We start from the raw sequence: 17,090 nt of genomic DNA, 5'->3' as shown, positions 1-17,090 counted from the left end.
ATGTTGATTTTCTCATAGGCTTTTCTATAACTGCATCTGCTTGCTGCCATATCTGAGAAGGGAGTAAAATTGATTACTTGAAATGAAACAATTTTGGCAAAGGGTGTAGGGATGCCGCCTGGACAGCATCAGTGGCTGATGTGGATCAGCAGTGCCATCCAGCGGGACGCACTGCGAGCCACAACTCCCCTCCGGAGCTGCAGGGAAGCCAAGGGTCCGTCCCCACTGCCGCTCCCGCCCGCAGCCTCCGCGACCACCCAGGGCCACTCCTTTAGAAGAACCTGCGAGACACCTAGCAAGTTACAGGGACGCTGTCAGTGTGCTGCCTCCTTTCTCCTGCGAGCTTGGCAGGTACCCTCACGTACTGCTTGGGGCTGGCAGCAGGCATTTTTTTAATCCTAAATTTCAAAAGCTTGAACATTAGCATTCCCACAGCCACTGTCTTTTTGGGAAAGCTGCACAGGGGAAGCCTCAGTAATTGAGTTTTCTTATAAATCACATGTATTGTCATTTTAACCTTTTACTTTTATTTTGTGACTGCTGTTTAGATAAACATCCTGCCTCAGTGGGCAGGAAAGTGATTTTCTTTCTAGCGCTGTTGAATCCTTCATCCCAAGGAGAGCAAGATTTCTGGGATCCAGATCCTGATGGTTTTATTTCTCACAAACCCATCACAGTTGTATTTACTGTGATAAATACAAAACCAGATAGATTTTTTAAAATGCTCTTTATATTAAAAAAAATTAAAATACATTTTAGTGACATTCTAATATTCCATATCCAACCGATTTTGAATTTGTAACAATTTAAGTCCCAAGTTTAATCGACTTACTATGCTTCTGAACTCAACAGACTCAGGAATTTAAATAGTAGGAAGTGGTTTAGGTGAAATTTAAAATGTAGTGCTAAAGGAAATACACAGTGCATCTCTGCAACTATTTGGCATACAAATTCTCAACAGGCTGGTTGCCTCGTCCCTAGCATACCTCTGTTCCTCTAAGCTGTTCCTTTGCACAGCGCACCTGTGTTGTGCAATCTTCCTTGCCTGTATTGATCCACCCCAGTCCTCAATCATGCAAGCTACCCCACCAACACTTCTACAATTCCTATGATGCTGGAGCTCTGTGACTGCATGGACTTCCAATTCCCACCGTTTGTTTCCTAGGCTGTGTCATTAAAGAATTAAGAACTAGGAGTTTTAAGTTATCCTATTTTTAAGTTAATATAACTGATGTTCTTTAGGTTAAGAAAAAATATATTCCCTACATTATCTTGACCTTTTAAAATGACAATGAATTAGTATCTGTTAATTAAACAGATAACATACAATAACATTATTCATTAATAACCAATGATGACAATGATAATTTGTTATCTGTTATGACAGCATGACTGCAGACATTGTGTGTGTGTGTGCACACACATGTGGGGGGGGCTTAACACACACAGAAAGACTGTAAATATCATTCTTTAAAAAATAATTTATTCCTTATGAAGAAAGCAGAACGAGGATCTTGCATAAAAAAACCGTATTTGTAGCAGCTAACACAGGAACAGGTTGCTGCATTCAACCTTCTACCGATAGATCATTACAGAATTATTATGACCAGCAGGAGAGTCACATACACCCAGTCACAAAGCATGGAATTTTCCCCCAAATACTCATAAATCTTTTGTGTCTTCTTGATTTTAAAGGGCAAAGCACACATACCCTATTAAAAAAAAAAGGATAAAATACAGAATTATCATAGTATAGCTTCCCATGGATTTTCCCTTGAAAATCCCATATGTCCTGATTAGAAGACATACAAAAACATCTAGAAAGCTGAGTTAATTGTGCATAAAATGGAAAAAAACCTTGTCAAATGGAATGTTTCTGACATAGCTGTGTTGAGCATCACACACATATACCAGACTGAGGGCAGTTACAGCTGAATGTGCACCATGTAGCCATTTATGGCTATAGGTACCAAGAAAAAATTGTGTGACTATTGCATTTCCATGGAGAGAGAGAGGGGAGACAACCAAAAAAACCCAGAACAAAACAAATACCTGCATAGGCAAGAAATCCAAGGGAAGTTTCTGACCATTCATCCAATAATTAAAAAACATTAAAAAGGTGGAAGACTAGGACTATCACAAAAGATATCAATATGGAAAATGCAATTCCAGCTCTAAAATGTTGGTTCTCTTTTTATAAAAATATTTGCAACTGTGTAGAAAATTTCAAGCCTGGTACACTTCACATCTGCAAATGGCCACGGGTATTTGAGTAACTGATAGGTCCTATGTATTTGATAAATGTCCTGAAATACTAAGGATTCTATTTAACATTTGTTCATGGCATCAGAGGTATGTCCAGTTTAAGCTAATAATTTCACTGCAACAGAAAGCAGAAGATGCTGAAGTCTTTTGTGGTTGGTTAATAAATAAGATCACAAACAAGAAACAACCAAGTCATACATGGTAGTTTGTTTGCTTGCTTCTAAGAATTTTGGTCTGGGCTGACAGTTCTCCCACAGGTGCTATTTCTTGTCTAGGCATTGTTCCTGGAAAAAATACAGGGGAATTTACTCTTTTGAAAGAGATATTGTCTTTCTGTCAACCTACTACTGTACAACGTACAGTATATTTTCTTTGGTTGGGAACCGTCACTGTCAAGATCTCCACTGAATATACTTACTAAATGTGCTATGCGTGCCATAGAGCTGTGCTGATAAACTAACCTAGCGTTAGGTATATTTACAGAAGAGATTAGATTATCAGGTATACTGAGAAAAGATTGCACCCTAAAGGCACCAGCTTGAAAGAAAGAAAAAAAACAAAACACCCAGATTTTCCCCCAAAATCACTTCTTCATCAGCTGCTGGAATCCAGGCAATACTACTTGTACTTCTAATTCAGGACTATAGTTGGAAGAATGTTAATTATTAAAGTATATGCAGTGAAATATATGCAGATTTGTCTTTTAAATCTCCTTTCTGACACTGTTGTGTCAGGACAAGATTCTCACTTCATCTGAACTGCAAAACACCAAAGTCTCTATACAGTAAAACAACACACAGTTCCATTACTGTGCATTTTTACAGTTCACTTCTTCCAGAAGCCACACAATTCCACTTAGCAATCCAGCTAAAGTTGCAGCTACAGTGTCCTGCACCTGTAAAAATAAAAAAAGATAATGTATTAGTGGTAACGTAACAGGATCTAACAGCATTTTAGCATCACTCCATGTCTATCCTTACAGTCAGAAATACTCATATCAAATCTAAATTTTTATCACTGGTTTAAAGGTCCCTTAGACAGAGAAGGTTTCTTAAGAATAAGGTACAAAAAGAAAACACTATTCTTTACAGAATGAATTATAAGACCCATTAGGAAGGCCTTGCATTCTTGGTATCAAGGTGAATTTTATCTCAATCGTTCCACCCGCTATTCTGGAACATTATACTTACTTTACAAATGAGAATCTACTTGAAAATTCTTCTCGTAACTCTTAGAGCAAAAATGCTGCCAGCTTTAGAATTCAAGGCATATTATTACTTCTCAGATTTTGTAACATATTATAAAGTGGCTATTATAAATGGTACGTTTTTAAAAAAGCCTGTAAACATTTTCCTTATGAAAACAAAGAAATTCTCTCAAATGAGGATTTTGTTTTTTCTGATTAAGTATTACTCTTTGGCTACACAATGTCACCAAAAATAAATCATGTGTGGCTGAGCCATACTGATATATACTGTGCTTGACAAGCATAAAAGAACAGGTTCAGGACCTCACATGCTATGTAAAAAACTGGTTTGTCAAAAACCAATCATGTGAAGCGAGTGACAAGTCTCCTGAAAATGGCAGAAAAATCTACCTTGTGTCCAAGGCCTTGGGTCATGACTCAGGAAATTCAGATTTAAATTAACTGAAGCTTCCTTACTCCCTTCAAGACCAGCATTTTGTCCTTCCTTACATTCTGGCTCCATCTGAAGTTCCTTGTGTGTTCCTGGGCAAGCCACTTATCTCCTCTCTGTTCAGACAGGCTAATGCTTCCATCTTAGAGGACCAGAGAAACTAAATTCTTTACTTAAGTGGAGAGCTCACGTACCAGTGTTGAAAGCTGCACACTTGCTTAGGTAGGTACAGTTCAGGAACTACCATAAGCCTAAATTACATTTAAGCCACAGAGAAATAGAAAATAAAGGTTTAAAAGTAAGTACCATCCAGGGCTGACAGAGCAGATTTAGTTGCAACTGATGTGCCATGTAAACACATGGAATTCTTTTCACACCAATGTGAGAGACACAAGACAAAACTAGCAGAGGTCTGTTTGGAGGCCCGAGGGCTGGATCAATCATTGCCAAAATACGAGCCAGTTCCTCTTGACGATCATGCTCTAAGAAACAATTTTAAATGTATGAGTATTAAATATATGCAAATCCCAAGGAGAACTTTTTTTTTTTTTTCTACTTTTCAAATATTTAAGATTTCAGAGGTGAGGAAACACAGGGCTGGAAAGGGCACGGCCAAATTATCTAGTTCTGCTTATCACAAGGCTGGATCATCCGCACTCATGTCACACAGATGTTCATGTCACACTTAGATGTTATTTAAAGATCTCCATAGATTCTACAGGCAGCCTATTCCATTCCTTAACATCAGAGCATTTTCCAAATACCTCACAGAGATCAAACTTGCAACAAGCCATTAACAAATACTCACACACGGTACAGTCAGCAGCCCTTCCATACTGAGCATACTTTTCTCTTTAGTATCTCCCTTCACATTTCTTCTACCCTCTTCTTTCCTGAGCTAGCCCTTTCCCTCCATTTAAAGTTGATGAATGTAAAGACAATTACCATAACAGGTATTTGCATTATCCTCTTATAGGACTATTTTGATTTGGACTAATTGCATCTTTTACTGCAGTTTTCCTGGTGAAGGTTCTGTTTCCAGGCTATTACACCATCACCGATGCATTTCAGGCTGCTTCTCCTATCCACGCCCAGGTTTTTTTGGGGGGTTGTGTTTTTTTTAATCCAGATCATTTCCCACATGTAGCTTAGATAGCAACCATATCAGTATCCACCATAAACAAAAGAAGCGGCCATAACCCCTCACAGGGAGATGAGTGAGAGTGTCTAGGATAGGGGGCCTCTTTGACTAGATAAGCCAGGAAGAAATAGCACTAATGAAGCAGATTTTGAAAGAATCAGAACATGGATTTTGATGTATGGCATATTCTTTGCAACCTTTTATGACATTTCAATCATTCACAAAATATGAATAAATAAAATAAAGAGAAACTCCTTACTTTTATGAGCTTCTGCATTAGCAACATAAATGAATCCATCAACTACTTCGCACACCTTTTTCACTTGAGCTATTACACTGTAGTGCACAGCTTGCTGATTCCCTACTATGCTGTTCTCTTGGTAGAACATCTTATTCACAGCAACAGCTTGCTCTGCCCTTGCTCTCCTCCTTTCCACACTGAAAGATATTAAAATATTTCAGTAGTCAGGTTAATTGAGTAGAGAATGCAAAAACTCAATTTTGAGAGTCTAGGCAGCACAGGAAAGGGACAGGAAAATGGCCTGAGCCAGCAGAATAGTTTCATTTCTCCCTGCCCCCTCCCTCCCCTTCTTTTCTAGTGTACATATACAGACGGTTAGCAATCTGCAAGACATGTATGAAAATACACTCCAGGATGAGTTTATACAGGTGTTTCAAAAGGGAATCAATCAAGGTATCAAGAGGGATAGAAGCACCTATTATGTATCTGTCATACACATTTGTTATGTATATGGTTTGGAAAAGAAGGTTTATTACTTCCATGTGAAAATTCATCAGTTGGAGAAAGAAAGAAAAAGTGAAGATATGCATTGAAGCTTCAGTTTATAACGGATATCCATGCATGTGAATACACACATAAAAATCATATCACAAAACCATGAGGAAAAGTATGAAATAACTGAGAAACTGTATTTTTGTGGAGAACAAATCTTACCTGGTGGTTGAATACAATGTCAGAATATTGAATTTTTGATTGTTATTAAACTGAAAACTGACTCCTGATCCAATTCCTACAGGGAAAAAAATGAACATATGAGATTACAGCTATTTGGTTACTGAATACAACTAAGTGGTAGGCTGAAAATTCCAGTGATGCTATAAAATGGATATATCCAAGCCTAGGTGTTGCTGTTAGGGGTAGCATATTTACTATTTTACGATGAAATTTTACACATGCTCTAAATTGATCAGACTATTAATTTAATTAAAATCAATTAAATAGTATTAAAAGAAAACAAGGGGGCATTTCCATGTTTCCGATACTTAGACTTGAACCTAGAAACTTAAGTCAGAGAGGAGCTAGACTTGCGATTATTAGCCGAAACTGGCATAGCAAAGGCTCTAGTCTGTTTACAACAAGCTGCATTGAAAAGGACATGAGAGAAAAAAAGGAAACAACACCAAGAAATCGTATTTTCACTCTTTCTATAAATACAATTTAATTATTCCTACTCTGCTGTGCTGAAATAAACATTAATGAAAAAGTAATACATTTTTATCTCTGGTTTGGACTGAAGTGAAATTACAGATGTTCAAAACTATGTTTTTAAACATCAAAAAAAATCCTTCACCTGCTCCTACAACTCTTCTAAATTAAATTTACACCACTTGACACCAAAAGACTGAATCATACAAAGCATCAGTCTTGACTTCCTGTATAAAAACACAAGTGTGTTTCTTAGCCACTTACTGCAAGCAGTACCTAAAGAAAGTTCTGTCTGCATTTATCCATTACCACAGCATGTGTGACACAGAATTCAGAATAAAAATAGAAGTACAAAGAGCAAAATGATCCTTCTGACGTTGTGCAAATTTAATTGTAAATTCACTGCAGCTATAGCTTTATCCCAAAAGTTCATTGCATTTATCCTTCTGAATAAATACAAAGAGATAAAATACTTTTTTTTTTACCATTATGCTATTGAGTTTCAAGAGGAGAACTAAAAAAGCATCCTTTTTCTCTACCCCAATGTTTTTTGTGTTATATCTGTTTACAAAATAAAAAAAACAAAACCCAAAACCAGAATTACCATGAATTTGTCTTTGAGGTAGGCCAGCTACTAGAAGAATTTCTGGGCATGTCATCATCTTTTGCACTAAAGAGTCGTCCAGCTCTGCCAAACCAAGCCCAAATATAGAAAAGCGAGGTTCTGCCTGAGTGACCAGTGATTGCAAAAAGGAAGTCACAGCCCCATACCAGGGACGGCTTGATTTCAAACTTCTACTCTGAGGACAACTTTTTTTATATCTGTGTAAAATAGACGCAACTAGAAATTAAACACAAAATACAAAAGAGATATTAATTGAACAACATAAATTGATTTAGGTCCTACACTTCCTATGCTTTGTTACAACTCAAGCACAGGTCAAAAATGGTAAAGTTCCAAACTGATGGTTTCAAGCGCCAGTACAAAGCAGGTAAAGGCACCAGTCCTTTCAAACTCCAAATACTGACTTTTTGACCTTAGTACACCTCTATCTATGGATCTTTTAGTTGACTTTAAAAAATAAAATAAATTACAAATTCCCCCACCCTCACTGAACACACAATATTGGTAAAATAACATCAAAGCTGATGAGTCACATACAATATAAACATATGAGACTTTTGAGTGCCTTTCAAACCTTATTTAGACCGCTTTTGTGTTTATTAACTATGAAACAGGTAACTCCACCTGAAAAGGACCACTTCCCCTGTAGGCACACAGAATGCATGTGTGAAAGGAGACAGGTAGTGTCTGCAAGCTTATGTGCTCGTTTGATGCAGAAGTTAGAAGGCATGAGAAGAATTCGGTAATCAAGGGAAAGAAGTAACAGCCATAGACGTGACAGATATCCTGGAGAAGCAGCTTCAGTCTTTGCTTCTATGGTCATGGTAGGCTGATGGTGGACAAATCACTTCAAGGAAACATTAAATGTGTGCTCCTCTACACCCAAACTGAGACACTTCAGTTGAGATCAGCAAAACCATTAAGTGCTCACAGGCACAATGGAAATCAGTGACAGATGGTTCCAAATATGTGATGCTCTGAAGTATTCAGACCTAAAGAGATTTAAATCCAGTGTTCAAAATCTGTGGATATTTTGCACTTCAAATTCTGGGTGCCTCTTTCCCAGCTGTAAAGTGGGGATGAAGGGCACAGAGATTGCAGAGGTTAGTGCATTTATCATGAAGCAATAGCTTAATGAAATCACCTTTGGAAAATTTAATTGCAAATTTTTTAAAAAAATACTGCAAATTAATTAAGGGAATTGAATTAAGTTTAAAAAAACCCCATAGAATAATCTGCTTGACTTAAGAGTCCTTCTCAGTCATCCAAACACGTTATGAGTGTTGCTATGCTCTTCAAATATACTAGCTGGAACCATAGTCTTTGTCTTATGGACTTTGACCACCAAAGCTAAAGCCGTACTACTTGTTATTCTGTGCACATGAAAAAAACCCTTTTTTTTCTTAGGTCTTCCAGGTAAGATGAAAAAAAAAAGACTCATTCCATTTGCTGCTGTTTGAAGACTTCTTAGTCCTTTTATTAAAATAAGAAATAATTGTACTGAGAGTGAAGAACACACTTTTATCAAGATCAACAGTACACACAGCTTGAGATGACTGTATTTCTGTGGCATAGTAGACATGCAGTTTACAAAAAGCTTTAATTTGCAACGCTTGACTTTTTTACAGCGTTTTACATTCTTCTTGAATTCCAAACAGAAAGAGCTGACCAAACTGCCAAACAACAGGAAACTGTATTTCCAAAATAAACAATGGATTTGAGACACATCACAATTTAAGCAGTGGCTTACGGCACAGCTTTACTGCTGTGAATATGAAGCACGCCTGTGGGCTGACTCTTACTGCTGTACAGAGACTGAAAGTTATGTGAGAGAATGTGAAGATACTTACACTGCCATGTAATCATACAGCGCATTGTCGCTGACCTCTGAAAAGGCTTTATTAAAAATCTCCACATCCGGAAGTGATTTCCAATCAACAGATGTCCAAAAGGGGAGATCCCTCAGGAGGAAATACCTCCACAACAACGGATCTTGCACAGCCGCCCTCCAATAGCAACTCGTGCTTCCCAAACGGCACAAATCTTGGGGCGAGAGGAAGGACATGATGTTCAGCTGCACGTCGATCTGAAAACCGTCGAGAGCAGCGGTTTAACGACCCATGAGTGAAGCAGTGAAGATGCAAGAGGCGGGATGGAGAGCTTTCCCACGCACACCCCGACTGGGCCCCACTCACCGGCAGCGCCTGCAGGGCACTCACCTCCTCCGTGTCCTCCGGGAGCGCTGGAGGCGGGGGACCCGCGAACGCGGCGGTACCGCCGCGTTCGCGGGTCCCCCGCCTCCAGCGCTCCCGGAGGACGCGGAGGCGACCCCGCACAGCGGCCTCCAAGCCGCCCCGCTCCTCCGCTCCGCCGGCCGCCATGCCGCTCAGCCCCGCCACCGCCCCTCGGCCCTAGAGCGCCGGCGCCAGAGCAGAGGGACAGGCAGCTGTGGCAGCGTGGCGGAGATGTCGTCATCCTTGGCTGCCAGCTTACGACACAGCCAGTTTTGTCTAGAAATAGCGGATTAGACTTCAGCCCTGTGTTCCTGGAGTTCTTTCAATGCACGTTTTTAATGCAACGGAAGTATACATTTTGGTAAGAACGATCAGACGCTGAAGCAGAGACCACCTCCCTAAGCGCACTCTTCGGATGCGAGGTTTCTTCCAGCACGGCCAAAGCAGCCTGTTTTAGTTGTGGGATTTCACAAAGTAACACAACATTTGTTTTGCAGTTGTTGTGTTCCACCCTTGGCCTTTTAAAGGACCCTCACATACAGCCACATACTTCGTTAACATGTTTTTGCCTGTTTCTCGGAAATCCAGCGACACGCTCTGTGATCTGCAGCCCAGGTCACTGTTAGAGACAGGATCCATCGTCTCAAGGCTTTCCTGCTTCCCTTCTCCACAGTGTTGCAGTCCCCAGTAGCACATTTCTCCACTGTACATCATCGCCAGTAAGTGAGTGTCACTAAATATACCTGCAAAGATAATTTAGATCAAATACTTCATTGTTCTAAGCAAGCACACAGCTTGTTAACTTCAATTTTGTTTTTTTTCAGTAACACTGGAAAAAAATTAGAAAAAGGGCAGCATAAGCCTATTAAAGAGGTACATAAAAAAACAAATTTTAACCATGAGATGACTGACACTACCCAGAAGATAACCTGGATCAAGGCCTTGCTCATTACTCTATCCATTTTGCCCCTCCATAACACTAAATTTTTTAAGACTGCCATATAAATATCATTCTGATAATTGTGTTTGCCTATTTAACTTTGAGAATTTCAGTACTTCTTTACAATCCATCTATCACAGGCATGATGATTATGCTTATTTACTTTAGAATACTTCTGCGGCTCCCACAATTTAAGCCTAAAAGAAGATGCTGTTTGAGCATCATCTTAACTCAGGTTAACCAGCAGCAGCTTTAGTATTTGAATAGAAAGTCACATACGTGTCCATGGTCATTAAAAAAAAAAATCCTGCTAAATAAATCTACAAAATCTGTTACTGAACTTGGCTTTGCATTGTGGAGCTGAATTGGAGCAATGCCGCTTTGAGATTAAACCAAGCAAGAAGGTGCTCCATCCCCCCACAGCCAGAGTACAGCTAGTTTTGAGTGTGTACAATGTGGACACCATGTCCTCAGCATCAGCTGTTTTACCTTACAAATCTCCTCCTGCTGCATCACCCTACCTGTATCACACTAATGCAGCCTCAGATGCTCATGTAAAGGCACTATAGTAATGCAACTTACATAAAGCTACAGAAAGTGGAGAGAGAGGATAAAAGTTTCCTAACTCTAACCAATTCTGCATGTACTTTCTACCTGTGTGAAGTCAGTAATTCTGTGTTCATATCTGTGTTGTCCTAGATCTAAACAGGAAGACCAACATGGGAACATATAGCACCCTCTGCAGTCATATTTGTGATTTCACCATTTGTCAACTGACAATTGGATGGTTGTAAAACACACATGCTGTGTATAAAACACAAATTGCCTCAGTTCCTTTTCCTCCAGTGCACTCAAAAACATAGAGAAAATGAGCACTGCCACCTCCTACAATCCCCGAGTCAAAAAGAAGGGGGGAAAAGGGAGAGCACTGCTGTCTGCTTATCTGTCTCATCTATCTTTTTTTTTTGTTCTAAAAAGTGACAGTTTTTGAATACAAACAAGGTCAAACAACAAAAATGCATAATTAAGCATTTCATAAAGTGCAACAGTTATTAAGAGGAGTGGGTTGTGGGGTTTTTGGAGGTTTTTTTTTTTTTTTACCTTCACTAAGTAATCTAGCTGTGTCTTTATCTTGAAGTGAGACATCTTCATTTAGCTGAAGAGGGCATCTAAAGCTAAGCATCTTCATCAAGTAATGGACTCCATCATTAAGACACTGAGTACAGTTAAAAAAATGAGGAAAAAAAAAACTTTTAGGTAAGTTCTGATTAATTTAGTGATAGCCAGAAATACTTCTGTGAATTGCCCAAAACCCTATTTAAAAGGAAACAAAAAAAGCAGCTGTATTTAAAAAGCAAAGAGTCAAAACTTTAAAACTGTATTCACATGTTCATAGAACTTTTTAATCTCCTTTACCTTTTTAAATGTGGCAATGTTTTCTCGTAGCCATTCGCTCCTTTCTTTTGCTGTATGACAATACATGTAAATCAGGGCTCCTTTTCTCCAGTAAAGGCATTCTAACAACTCTGCACCATGGATGTTGATGGGCTGAAATAAAGTCACAGACATAAGCCTAATACTTTGGATTTAAACTGCCAAAAGCACATGGAAAATGAAATGTTAGCAAGAAAAATTCTGAGCACGCAACAAGTTATTTGAAAAAATATTTTCAGGAATCATTATTTAAATACAAATAAGACTTGAAAATTTTTCAAAATATCTTAAATTCTGCCCATCAAAAATACAAATACTACTATCCTGTTTCAGATTTTTTATTTTTAAATCATGAAATAATTAATTCTCTGGCTGAATACCGTTAGTACTCACTTCTTCATTTATGTTGCATTCCCTTACTAGGGCTTCTGGTTCTGAAAGAATACAAATAAGTTCTTTAACTTTTTGCAAGGAAGATTCTTCTGGAAAATCTTCATCCACAAGCTGGTTTTCCTCAAAATATGTAATGTCTAAGACAGCCTATAAAAATAAGAAGATACACAATGTAAAAATACTACCAGCAAAATAATCGGATGGTGGTGTGCAGTAACATACAAACTTGTTACAGTTTATGACACATGACAATTTTAAGGTAATTTTTAACATTTAGTTTACAAAAGCTGCAAGTTAAAAGTATTGTAAGACTGTTGACAGTGAACATAAACTCAAAACCCTTTCTGTCCTTACAGTACCAGCACAATTATTATCAACTCTAAGTTATCTTCTTATCCAAGCAAAAGCAGCCCTGCACTTCATGGATGTTCACCTCACACACCAAGCAAGAGAGATCCCTTTCTGCTGTACCTCTTTTCTACACCCTACCCTCTCCCATACCAAATCTACACAGTAGATTTTCTTGAAAGGGACTTCTTAATGCTTTAGATATACTACCTGCGTATAGAGCTGCAAAAGCGTGGAAGGATGTTCTTTCCCTTCGTTACAGAGGTCCTTCAGTTTGTCGAGAGTAGCAGAGCCCTTTGCTAAGAAGGTATCTAAAGGAAGAACACAACGCTTCCTTAGCACGGAAAAGCACTCAGCAAGCGCCTTGTGTACTCTCCCTTTTCACGTCATATGGTTTTATCCCACCTTGCCCCATCTATAACAGCAGCTGAATAACACAGCATTTAAACAGGCCTGTTGTCCTCTTAGGCTACGTTCTAGAGTTCACGACTCTAGAGTCTTAGACTCTGGTCTAAGGGTACAGGACTAAATTAAGGGCATCCATGGTTACGGTCTGATGTTCAAAACCAATTCCACACACTCCATTTGCAAAGAAGTCATACACCAAAAGCACAACTTGCTAACGTGCAGGGACACATTTTAGGCCTCGGCAGCCCTGCTCCACAGGAACGTCTGCAGACGGAGGCCTGGGCCGGCACCAGCCGCACTGCTCCCGGGCCGAGCCTCTTTTCGTAGGAGGGAGAAGCGGAGCCCTCAGCAGCTGCCCCGCAGCCAGGGCTCCGCGCCCCCGGCCCGCTCCCCCCGCGCTGCGGGATGCCGCACCGCGCGACGGCAGCAGAGGGCGGAGCGGGCCCGCAGGAACGCCGGGCAGGGCCTAGCCCCGTCCCCTCCCTCCTCCGGCCTCTCACCGTCGCCGCCCGCTCCCCTGGGCGCCGCCAGCCGCCGGCCCAGCGCCGCCAGCCGCGGCCGCAGCGCGGACACCGCACCCCCCGCCTCGGCACCCCCCGCCTCCGCCATCCCCGCCGCCCGGCCCGGCCCGGCCCGGCCCGGCACTGCGCCCCGCTACGCGCAAGGCGCCGGCGGCTGGGGGCGGCCGCGAGGACGGGCCCAGCCCGCGGCGCCTCCGGCGGGGCGCGGGGGGGGGCGCCGTGCGGGCGGGGGGAGGCGCGCAGGCGCAGCAGCGCCGGGGCCGCGGGGGCCGAGGGGCCGCGCCTCCCCGCTGGTGCGCGGCGCCTGCCCCGCCGGGGCGGGGGCGGGGGCGGGAGGCCGGGCGGCTGCTGCTGGGGAGGCTGCGCGGGGCAGGCGGGGCGGGAGCGGCGGCCGCTGCATGCCGGCGCCGCGGCTCGCCGGCCCTCTGCTGCCGGCTGGGCCTGCCAGTCCCAGCGGCGGTGGGGCTTAATTGGCCCTGTCTGACCTCCAGGCCGAGGCCGCGGGGGGACCGGGGCACCTCCGGCCTCCCCGGTACTGCCTCAGGCTGAGCGGACAGGCCGTGAAACGGCAGCCGGGCCTGCTGGGCAACCCTTGTGCGCCCTGAAGGCAGGGACTTCGGGTTTATTTTTATGCGGACTTCAAAGCTCTTTCATAAGGGACATCCGTGGCTTCTGCAGAGCTGCGCCAGGGTCCCCAGGGAGACTCCTTGGCCTGTCCCTGCGTTGCCCCCGTCAAATGGTGCTCTCCAGCCTCGCGGCGGAATAGGTCTCGCCCATAAGCGAAGGTTTTTTAAGACCAAACCCACATTTTTTGTCAATAAACCCATTTTTATTGGTGGTATTTTACTTATATTTTAGTGTTGTGTTACTTAACACATAGAGGTACAGCTGTACGAGTACAGTTAAACCATCTTCAGACTGCATACCTGTGGTTAGAGGAATGAGACTTCTGCTCCAATTTTTTAAATAGCACACGTCATGAACTTAAGAACTGCTAAATAGCTTCTGTGTTATGAGGGGAAAGCAGTTAAGTTTTCCTTTTATTTTTAACAAATTCTTGCTACTACCCTGCAGTAAATGAAATATTTTATGTTGTGCAGTTATAAAAATGCTGTATTTCACTATATTGCTTCTCTAGCTTTCTCCATCTCTCTACCTGCTGGAAAAAGCTAATACCTCAGTGTCCATTGGAGTAATGTGTCATGAGCTCACACAATATTCTGCATTTTGTTAGCTTGAATATTTTAAAAGAATAATTGACTGAAGACATTTTCCCCTTTTCAAGTATACAGCGTTCATTCTGTTAGTGCCTGTGTCCCACAGAAGTACTTAAAAAAAAAACCAGAAAAAAGTGCCATTTACTGGGGTACTTTAGGTAATGAAAAACTGTCTACTTACAGACACAGATGTTTTTGCTGTTGCCTGTGTTATGTCTTATGAAAGAATTGCCAAACAGATCGAATACAACCAAAAAAAAACCCCTAAAAGGCAAAATTGTGTTTGCTTCTAGAAATGGCTCACTGTTTAGAAGAAATCTCTTAATGTTTTGGTTGGGTATGCATTGTCATTTATTCCTGCATAGTCCATAGCCAGACACAATTTTTTATCTAAGGAACAGTTGTGTTAACAATAGCAAAAGTATTATGGTGGTTAACCATATGATACGTGAGAGGAGGTGGTGCTTCATAAGAGAAATACAGCACTTCCTGTGTGTCAGTTTTGGGACTGAAGAATGGCTGTGCATTGATAAGTTCCCTTCTTGAGGTCCTTTGCGTGCTTGGTCCTGCCCTTACTTCTCTGTTTCAATACCCAGCTATGATTTTGTGTTGCTTTCTTAGTTGCTTTCTTCATAACTAGTCAAGTGGGCAGGTGAGTCAGCCCTTAATAGTGAAGGAGATGTCATCCAGCTTTCAAGATGTCTCTTGTAAAAAAAAAAACAAAAAAAACCAAAAAACCCAAGGAAAAAAACCAAACCAAAACAAAACCAAAATAGTTGTGTGCTGACTCATCTGATAAAGGAAGTGGTATCTTTTTTTCTTCTGTGCTTCAGGCGCTGCTGCAGCTTACTTTAGCTGTATCTGTTTTGAAAGCTAGATGTAGATGCAATTACTTTTTTCCAGAAATTGTTATCCACTCTTTCTTTAAATATACAGTGAAATCTGGTTTTGACCTTTCCCATCAGCAGCTGAGATGGAAGAGGTGCGTTTCTGTTAATACCAAGCTGGTAAAATAGAAGCTGCTACAAATGTTAAAAAAAGGGGGTGATGTCCACTTCTCTGAGGAAAAGAGGACCTGGAAGATTTTTAGTGGTTTGGTTTTTTTTTTATTTATCCCCCCCCACCTGATTTTGCCATGAAATGTGTGAGGGAGCAGAAGACATCTCTAGTGGCTTTCAAGTGTTTTTCTTGTCTTGTACCCTACATACTCCCTGTTGGGAGCTGGTTTGTGAGGAGCAGAGGTGGCAGGACTTCTGGTCAAACACCTGAGAGCCTGCAGAGCCTGGAAGAGGGGGTGCTGCGCCTCACTGCAGTGGGCAAGCCCTCGCCTCCCCCTGGGCTCTGCCTCGCTCCTGGCTGGAGTGGCCTCTGAACAGCCCCGCATCCATCCCTTCCTCAAGCCATATTCCCTCTGGCACTGAACCCCCAAGGTGCATGTTGTAGTTTGTGTAGCTACTGTGCTAGTCTTCTCTTCACACCTTGCAAAGTGCTTGGGTCTGAAGACTGGTGAAAGACAAGGTGTCTGATTATTTGAGAGAACAGTGACCTCAATTTGCCTTATATTTTGTTTTTGCTTAGAACCTATTCAGATAAAATCCCTGCCAGATATTTGAAAGAGAATTACCTGATTTGGGGTTTGCTGCCTCTCACCGTTCTTTTCAGGGCTGGGAAGTCTTAAAATTCAAATTCTCAGAGCTTCACACAAAGATAAAGTTGCATCCAGTATTTTTCTGATAATTTTCCGTGCTTAAGAAAAACTCTTTCTGGGTGACACATCATAAATTATGTTGAAGCAAAAAAACATTTAACTCCACAGAGTTACTTTGGGGAATAGTTACAGTACAGTAAAATGAGCTCAGGTGAAGGGATTGTGCGAGATTTGTGATCTTTCAGTGCCTAGCACTACCTGTTTTTAAGGCTACTGTTACTAATAAGGGAAGGCGTAAGGTGTTGGCTCGTTAGAGACAGGCTGTGCTCCTAAATTGGTGGAAGCACAACAGGAAAAGTGGTGTGGTGTGTAAACAGTTGTGGTTGATGGAAGAGGGAAAGCTGTTACGATTTTGTCCTTCAGAGCCAAGAATATGGCATCACCACAACTGTTCTCCTGTTATTTTGGGCTTATTTATATCTGTGTGTGTATGTGCATGTATGTCTATATAGTGTGAATGTAAAGTAGATTCTGTGGATTGCTGCAGTAGATTCTGCTGCTTCTTTCCTTCCAAACCACATACTCTTTCTGTCCTTCTGAGATCTGTGTGTGTAAATGTATATGCTGCTAGAGGACAGACTGGTTGTAACTATACACTTTGGAATTATTTTTGTCCTGTGGTATTCCGTCAACACTTACTGACTGTCCTGATATATGTAACTGTGAGACTGGGCTAGCCTGACATCTCTGAATACTGGAAAACTTTGAACATATTAGAACAACTACTGTCATGGATACACATAATCTACCTTGCTTTAGTTCTGTGACATAT

The 17,090-nt window shown here is 41.5% G+C and overlaps 2 protein-coding genes across 3 annotated transcripts; both read right to left on the bottom strand.

Moving 5' to 3' along the window:
* Positions 1 to 2,366: 2,366 nt before the first annotated feature.
* On the bottom strand, positions 2,367 to 9,496 carry FBXO4 (F-box protein 4). The gene is made up of 7 exons (XM_072859836.1): positions 9,311 to 9,496; positions 8,966 to 9,201; positions 7,095 to 7,312; positions 5,999 to 6,074; positions 5,303 to 5,481; positions 4,209 to 4,384; positions 2,367 to 3,160 (listed from the first exon to the last, which is right to left on the bottom strand). The coding sequence occupies exons 1-7, from the start codon at positions 9,494 to 9,496 to the stop codon at positions 3,071 to 3,073; spliced, it is 1,161 nt and encodes a 386-aa protein (XP_072715937.1). The 3' UTR covers positions 2,367 to 3,070.
* A 24-nt stretch (positions 9,497 to 9,520) lies between these two features.
* On the bottom strand, positions 9,521 to 13,607 carry RIMOC1 (RAB7A interacting MON1-CCZ1 complex subunit 1). 2 transcript variants are annotated; one of them, XM_072859834.1, is made up of 6 exons: positions 13,373 to 13,607; positions 12,675 to 12,775; positions 12,117 to 12,263; positions 11,706 to 11,837; positions 11,391 to 11,505; positions 9,521 to 10,092 (listed from the first exon to the last, which is right to left on the bottom strand). In XM_072859834.1, exons 1-6 carry the CDS (start codon positions 13,479 to 13,481, stop codon positions 9,803 to 9,805), a joined length of 894 nt encoding a protein of 297 aa, XP_072715935.1. In that variant the 5' UTR covers positions 13,482 to 13,607; the 3' UTR covers positions 9,521 to 9,802. The 2 variants fall into 2 exon arrangements, with proteins under 2 accessions (XP_072715935.1, XP_072715936.1); XM_072859835.1 differs by lacking the exon at positions 13,373 to 13,607 and adding an exon at positions 12,870 to 13,026 and having other exon boundaries at positions 9,524 to 10,092.
* Positions 13,608 to 17,090: the final 3,483 nt, after the last annotated feature.

The sequence above is a fragment of the Ciconia boyciana genome, chromosome 4, assembly GCF_034638445.1.
Source record: "Ciconia boyciana chromosome 4, ASM3463844v1, whole genome shotgun sequence".
Lineage (NCBI taxonomy): Eukaryota > Metazoa > Chordata > Aves > Ciconiiformes > Ciconiidae > Ciconia > Ciconia boyciana.
The sequence above is the reverse complement of the archived record's forward strand: the minus strand, read 5'-3'. Positions and strand labels throughout refer to the sequence as shown.

Bases quoted from the DNA above. Each gene is read 5' to 3' on its own strand.
- RIMOC1 (XM_072859834.1), bottom strand. From the start codon at position 13,481: ATGGCGGAGGCGGGGGGTGCCGAGGCGGGGGGTGCGGTGTCCGCGCTG. The intron at 11,506-11,705 runs GTAAAGGAGATT...AACTGTACTCAG, and splicing joins ACATTGCCACATTTAAAAAG to TGTCTTAATGATGGAGTCCA. The intron at 10,093-11,390 runs GTAAAAAAAAAA...TTATCTTTGCAG, and splicing joins AGCTAGATTACTTAGTGAAG to GTATATTTAGTGACACTCAC.
- FBXO4 (XM_072859836.1), bottom strand. From the start codon at position 9,496: ATGGCGGCCGGCGGAGCGGAGGAGCGGGGCGGCTTGGAGGCCGCTGTG. The intron at 9,202-9,310 runs GTGAGTGGGGCC...GACGGTTTTCAG, and splicing joins GTGCCCTGCAGGCGCTGCCG to ATCGACGTGCAGCTGAACAT. The intron at 6,075-7,094 runs GTAATTCTGGTT...TTTTCCCTGTAG, and splicing joins ACCTCAAAGACAAATTCATG to GAATTGGATCAGGAGTCAGT.